This window comes from Morus notabilis, unplaced genomic scaffold (genome assembly GCF_000414095.1).
Source record: "Morus notabilis unplaced genomic scaffold, ASM41409v2 Scaffold45, whole genome shotgun sequence".
NCBI lineage: Eukaryota > Viridiplantae > Streptophyta > Magnoliopsida > Rosales > Moraceae > Morus > Morus notabilis.
The window spans coordinates 1,603,866-1,611,717 of NW_010366164.1; the positions used below are offsets into that span (position 1 = coordinate 1,603,866).

The window sequence follows — 7,852 nt, forward strand, 5'->3', positions numbered from 1 at the left end:
AACTATGTAATAGTTGTACCGCTATTCCATAGTTAAATGGGTAAGAACAAATTATTGTTATGTGACCGGGTTAGCACCGAACTTTAATTAGTCCCTTCCAGGATATCGGTGCAAAAATAGCTACGTGTTTGAGGTTGAGTTTATACTCTTAATGAAGTTTGAGTCTCTTAGTAGCTAGAGATATAATTCGAACTTCACCTAAGTGAACAGAAGGAATGGTGCCATTCCTAACAAGACATTGGTTTAGTCTTGTAAATGTTCATGAATCCAAGATAGAGCACAAGGCCGGAATAGTGCTAAACGATTAGAACAGTTTTGAAATCTGGGATAACACATATGTGATATATTTCTGGTATTTGCTTAAGAGACAAAGTTTAATGCAAAGCACACTATTGTCTTGTGAATACTTTGATGTATAGTCACTAAGTAAAGGTTAATATTGAAAGATATCTTCATGTATGTATGTGTTTATCGTTGTTAATTCTGAAGAAATATTACAATCTAGTGGAGGATTGTTAGAGAGATTGTAATATATCTCTCAATCTTGATATCACAAAATTGGATTAAAACACATTCAGGAAGAGTGGGCTGACGCAAGCATGTGCTGCAACGTGAAAGAGTGCGCGCTGCAGCGCACGGACGCGCTGCAGCGCGTTTGGACGCTGCAGCCTGCGCAAAACAGACCTCTCGGGTCTGTTTTGCTAGGCTCACGTGCTGCAGCGCACAGCAGCGTACGCTGCAGCGCACGGGCGCGCTGCAGCCTGCGCAAAAACAGACCTCTCGGGTATGTTTTTGCTAAGCCCGTGCGCTGCAGCGCGCCTCTTGGGCGCTGCAGCGCAAATCATCGACGAAAAATGTGTTCGTGTGTTTTAGTGATTTAAAAAGGTCTCGAACCATTGCATCTATTTGTGATATGTTTTCTCACATATCTGAGCACTTATTAACAATATAAATAAGTATTGTTATAAGTGCATCAGCATATAAAAGATAACCATCAAATTGAAAAGGTATCTTTATGTGAAAGGTTGTAACACTTAAAGAGGATGGATGCATCCATGTCTTTATATGATGGACTTCAAAAAATACAGATTACAATTGTTCTGGAACTCAATATTTTTGCTGGATATTGTGTTCAAGGGTTTGTTGTATCTTGGGGGTAATTTGCCTTTTAGAACTCGTTAGCAAACTTTGAGAAGTAAGGGCAAATAAAACCTTAAAGGAAAGTATTCCTATACGCCTCAAACCCTTCTTTCTGAATTCTCTATTCTTTTCATCCTTCCAAATCTGAATTTTATCCAACAATAATATCACTATTTATTGGCTTTGGTAACACGATGGAGTTTGATTTCTTATCTAATTGGATTAATTTTAAAAATTCTCCCTGAATTATAACTCTTATAACACTTTATCCCCTGAATTTTAAAAGACAGCATATGTTCCTCCCGACTTTGTTTCGTTAACAATTTTTTTAATTATGGATTATTTATGGAGGATTGATCTATACGTAGTGACTATATCAAATGGACACTTCACAGTTTAAAAGTAATTTATGTCTATAATTTCGAGTGTGCAATTCTAAGTTTATAGTGGAGTAACTATTAAAATTAATATAATTAATTAAAGTGTTTAATTAATTATTAATTTTATTGAAGCTCAGAATTATAGGTCCATTAGTCCCCGCATCGTCCTAATAATTCTACATGACAAAAGGGGCAAAATGTGAATTTTAAAATTTTAAAATTAAACACTCGAAAATAATTAATTGATAATTAATTATAAATTAAATAATGTGATTATTTAAATTTGAATTTGAATTTTGGATCAATTATGTGAAGGTGTTCACATAGTGTGAACGCAAGGCACAGTGTGAACACATAATGTGAACGCAGAGGGTGAACACACAATGTGAACACACAGTGTGAACACAATTTATATTTATCATTTTAAACTTATTTGATAAGTTGTTCAATTTATAATTCAAACTAATTTAAGTTTGACTTACATTAGAATTTAAATTTTGAGTCAAAATTGAACTACGGGATAAAGGATTATTTTCTCTTCCTTTCCTATCTGTATTTGGCGCCACACAGGGATAAGATCCCAAGAGAGTGGCCGGCCATAATGGATAAAATAGAAGATGAGATTTTATTCCAAATTCAAATAGGAGATAATTAACAAGCTTTGTCTTGGAGATAGAGATTGGATTCATTCTATAAGTTTGACTTCTACTCTATAAATAAGAGAATAATCGAAAATTTGTGTCTCACAATTTTTGACCTATTTTTTTTTTTAATGTGGCCGAAATTCTCTTAGTGTGGGAAGGAAAAATTTTCTCAAAAAATTCTACATCATGCATGCGTTGGTGTTTGTGGAGATTTGAATGTTTATTCTAACCCGTTTTGTCTCAGGTGTGCCCACACATATGTCTTCGTGGATTTTAAGAATTGACGTGGAAGACATTAGTTTTCTAAACACAAAGCTTTGGAGCAAGAATTGTTCGTGGTCAAAGAACTCAAGTTATCATCCTAATCGGCCATCAGGTATAATTCCTAATTGAGTTATTAATAAATAAATAAATGTGATTAATTTATTCATGCATAAATTAATATAATCTATAGAGTATCTCAAAGGTTTTATGAAAATTTTTGTTATACACGATCCGCTACCCTCACGCTTCTGCATCTGAATTTGATTCGGAAACCAACAGATTGGATGACGGAGGTGGAGGTGAACTCACTGGCGGAGTTGAACTAGGTAGTGGTGTTGAACTCATTGGTGGAGTAGAACTAGGTGGAAGTGGTAATGGTGGAGGTGAAATTTTTGTGCAGAGTTATGATTGTACGAAGATGAGAAACAAATGAGGAAAAAAAATAAAAATGGGGAACGAAGATGGTGAATTTTTTCAATAAAATGAAGAATTATATGATAAGGAGGTATAAACGTAATTGTGCTTTCAATTCTCACTAAATAAGTGACACGTGGCAATTTCGTCACTCATTGTAACAGAATGGAAAACTTGTTAACTTAACAAAGTTCGGAGGGAATGAATGTTACCTTTTAAAATTTATGGGGCAAAGTGGTACAAAGGTCATAGTTCAGGAGGAGTTTTTAAAATTAATATTATCTAATTTTAATTTATTTTTTATTGATGCTTACTAAACAAGTCAAACATGTTGATTTTACAAAGTGACGACAAAAATAAATAGTGAGTCTATTATTTGTTTAAGTCCGAGTTGTGTTTGTAATGTTGATTACTTATTGGATTGTTTAATAACTAGCTGTGGCTATGTAATTTAGGATTTTTCAAATGAAATAAATTAAAAATAGCTAATGGTCCTATTTTTAATCTATGCTTTTAGTAATATAATTAATTGGACTTTAGTTGAGTTTGATAAATTACTAAAAACATATTTACCACCACTGAATTAACTATATTTTGATTTAATTAACTTTTAAATTAGATTAAATATGATATACATATAGTTTTTGTGAATAAAATTGATAAGGATCTATAAACAAGAAAGAAGGTCTTATAAACTCCACCTCTGAGATAGGTTGGGTTGTGTTTATGTCTTATTGTACGATCACCTTGTTCTTGCCCTTTTCGTTCTTTTAGACTATGTTTGGTATGAATGAAAAGTGGAAGGAAAGAAAATGTTGGAGGGATTTTATGATGAAAATTAGTAAATTAGCTTGTTTGGTAGAAAGAAAATTGGGAAGGAAAAGAAAATTGAATGCAAATTGTGATTGGTGGGTCCATCCATATTTAATCTCTCCAAAAATGGGAGGATTTTAGGAAGGAAAATGTGAATAACTACCTAAATTACTAAATTGTCATCATTTTTTATTTGGCTCCAAAAGTTGGCTTTTTTTTTTTTTTTGCCAGAAAGAAGAGATAAATGGGCTTTCTCTCTCCACTCAACACACCAGCACACCTTTCATACGGAAAAAACTTCATTCCATGGCTGAAGATTGAATGTAGTTCTATTATTGTTCAAGATTGAAGGTACATGGTCTAAACTTCAATTTTAAAATTAGCTTTGTGAATGAATCTCTCTCTCCCTTGCTTCTTCTTGTTTCATTCTCTCTCTGTTTTTTTTTTTTTTTTTTTTTTACAATTTACTCATCCCAAATTTTTTTTTGCTTGTCTAATATCAACGTTGTACGTTATTTGAGAAGTTCTAGTGATTTTTTTTTAGGGATTGAATTAGCTAAATGGTAATTTGGGAAGCTCTCTAATGGATTCTAATGCTATGGGTTTTGAATTGAATGGTTGTGTGTGATTTCACTGTCTTTTGCCCTAATTGAATACATCACTGCATGTTGTCGTCTTGGCTCCATGACTCTCGTTTTGATTATCGTTTTAGACCCTTGTTGTGCATGCTGATGTTTTGGGCCCCATGTTATGCTGTATGTTTTAGGGGATAAGAAAGATGGAGGAAATTTATTAAGTATTGATATTTTAGGGGATAAGAAAGATGGAGGAAATTGATAAAGCGAAGCTTCTTTTCCAAATAATCATATAGCTGCAACCCTGAGAAATAGATTCAAAGATGGTCGGTATAGTGTAAAGAATAACACGAGAGGTTTTTCTTTTTTTCTTTTTTTTAACTATATATCTTCAATTTTTATCTACATCCCTAAATAAATTTTTCAAGAGGTACATAGTTGAAGCATAAAAATAGAACAATGGAAAATGGGTTGAACGGTAGGAGAGTAGCAAACGAATAAGAAGTAAACTTTGGACTTAATACTTTTGTGGAAAATTTCACTTACTTTACAATAGTAGATGCATAGTATACTAGTCACTTTTTTATTGTATTTGAACCTTCAATAGTTGTTGTATTTAAACTGTAGCTAGCTACTCTTTTGTTGTATTTAAACGTTAAAAAAATTACTGATGCATTAATGCTATATAAGTTAAACTATGTTTTTGTACCTTTATATATGTATGTGTGTGTGTGTATACATAATATAGATGAAATATATGTTAAAGTTACATGAATTTTTCGTGTTAATTTGATGTTGAATAATGTATTATTTATACTTTTATTAGAAAAGAATATTAATAAAAAATATTTGGGTAAAAAAGTAATTACGCAAATAATAATTTTTTCATCTCTTTAGTTTCACTTCCAATACCAAACAAGGGAAGGTAGATTCATTTTCTTTCTTCCCTATCATACCAAACAAGTCAAGGAAACATCAAAATTTTTTCTATCCTTCTAATTTTCTATGCATTATAGTTTTCCTTTCCTTTCTATTTTCTTTCTATCTTACCAAACAAAGCATTAGTCTATGTTTGGAGAGAGTAGAAAAGGAAGAGTAAAGAAGTTAAAGAAAGGATTTTGAAAAGGAAAAAGAAATCTTATGTTGTTTGGTTGAGAGAAAATAAGGAATGAAAGAAGATGTAAATTATGGAAGCCATCATTTTCCAATCTTTCTAACCTAGAAAGAAAAGAAGAGGGCAAAGCAAAACTTTGACAAACAAGTGGGAATTATTATTTTTTTTCAGAAATAATAGATAGTAAAATATTTTGATCCTAATCACTAGTCTTCCTTTTATTTGTGTAGGAAATTATTGTAAAATATACTAAATATAACATTTTATTTTCATTTTTCTGTCTTTTTTACCAAACAACATAAAAGAAAATCCATATCTATATTTCTTTTAGGCTTGGAGATTGGGAAATTGAACTTGTCACCTTATGCTAGAGTCAAATATAAAATTACTGCTAACTACCTGTAACGTCTCAGCCCTCCATAGAGCCCACCTTGTGAGATCCTGACATAGTCGGATATTATACTCGTTACTCATACGTATTGTCTGTTATAAACACCTAGCAGCTCTCAAGAATTTTTTCACGTCTCCCAACATTAGAACTCAAGACTTCCCTCCTCCTTATAAGGTTCTTAAGTCTAGGTCTTAGACCTGTGGTTGTACCTTGACCGTTTTTGGCTTGTTTTAATGAATTTTATCCGGTTGGAGGCCTTGTCTACCAAAAAAAAAAACAAAAAAAAAAACAAAAAAAGGATCTGCTTTGAATTATGTTCTAATACACTACATGCATGTTATTTATATCTATAAATCTGAGTATAACTTCCTCAGTCATTAAATAGGTACAACATATTAGAAATAGGTCTGTTGTAACCTCAGACACGAACCCAGCCAACAAAAGAAAATTACATGCAAATAATAAATGAACCTATTCCACCAATAGGTGCCATATGATTTTCAAATGTCCATCCCAAATTCATATATGGGCCTGGGCCTGATTTAAGAACGAAGAGACCTTCTTCACCAAGGCCTGGGCCTGCTCACATTTTGGGCTAAACAGGTGGAACACATGGTCCACTCCTTCATACTCCACAAGCTCAACAAGCCCAATCCACCCACTCTTCTTCAACGCCTCGTAGTAAGCCAAGGCTCTGTCCTTTAAGAAATCCTTCTCCGCCACAAAAATCAACACTCTACCACACCCAAGCCTAGATAAATCCGGGTCAAATCCAGGATTCACTCTCGGGTCATTCGGCACGCTTCTAGAAGGAAATATAATCTCCAACAGCCTGTTTGGCTTGTCGTTGCCGAAAAACGGGTGGACCAACACCAGGCCGGCAATTCTCGGCCCATTGAGACCATCAACCCCGGCCCGGAGAACGACGTAATGGGCAATATTCGCACCGGCACTATCCCCGCCCACGAAGACTCTGTCGAAATCCGCGTGCTGATTCAGCCACGGTTCTGGGCCGCCTCCGCCGCCGGAGTGGACCACGGCCCACTGGAGCGCCTCCCACGCGTCGTCGTAGGCGATCGGGAGCGGGTGCTCGGGGGCTCTCCGGTAGTGTACGGACAAAACGATGGCGTTGGATTCGGCGGCGAGAGAGGATGCGTGGCCGGTGTAGGTGGGGGAGAAGGGCGTCCCGACGCAGAAAGCGCCGCCGTGGAGGTAGACCAGGAGGGGTAGTTTTCGGGTCGGGTCGGGTATTTGGTGGATGAATAATCTGGCGGATAGTCCGGATTCGGGAGAGATTACGACGTCTTTGGAACGGGCGGCGGTGGCAGAATCCGGCGACGGCGGGACGATCTCATCGCCGAAGAAGCGGTCGATTCGGCCGTCTTTGTAGATGCGGAAGAAGGGGAACTCGATCGCCACCTCGTCTGATCTCTGTTCCATTTGTTTGTCGGCTGAAGAGAGAATGGATTTCTGTGATAAGGAGATTGTGGTTTCTCAGAGTTGGTTTGATTGTTGGATAATAAGTCAATGAGATTTTTTTTTTTTAGAAGAAAGTATTAAAGGTGAGATTTGTGTGGAGATGCGTTGAGATGTGCGGCCCATACTCCCAACTGTAAAATCGGCGGCAATTATCAAACATGTATAAGGAATGAAAGCTCTGTTTTTGTTTTTTGTTTTTTTTTTGCTTTAGTTAAATTGATGGCATGTGTATTTATTAGGATTGAAAAATGAGAGTGAGAAATAAGAGTTAATTTTATGTTTATTTTTTCATTTTTATTTTAGAATAGAAGTGAGATTGGTACTTAAATTTAAAATTAAAGAATAAGATTGAGATGTTTTCTTATTTTATTTATAAATATATAATTAAAAATAAAATTTAAAAAATAATAAATATAACATATATTTATTATTTTATTTATCTAATATTATAATATTAGCATAATTATTATTAAGCAAGTTATTTTTTACTTTCTTGCTAAGCAAGTTCTTTTTTACTTTCTACCCAAAAAAAAAATCTTTTTCATTTGTTTGTTGTTCTAAAAGTAAAGTTGCTAATTTGTTAAAAAAAAAAAAAAAAAAAAACCAAAAGAGTATTTTCCGGGGGGGTGGGCCGGGGG

General features: G+C 34.6%; 1 protein-coding gene across 1 annotated transcript; it reads right to left on the reverse strand.

Moving 5' to 3' along the window:
- Nucleotides 1-5,968: 5,968 nt before the first annotated feature.
- LOC21410170 (2-hydroxyisoflavanone dehydratase) lies at nt 5,969-7,400 on the reverse strand. Its single transcript, XM_010109662.2, has one exon. It carries the CDS (start codon nt 7,173-7,175, stop codon nt 6,255-6,257), a length of 921 nt encoding a protein of 306 aa, XP_010107964.1. The 5' UTR covers nt 7,176-7,400; the 3' UTR covers nt 5,969-6,254.
- Nucleotides 7,401-7,852: the final 452 nt, after the last annotated feature.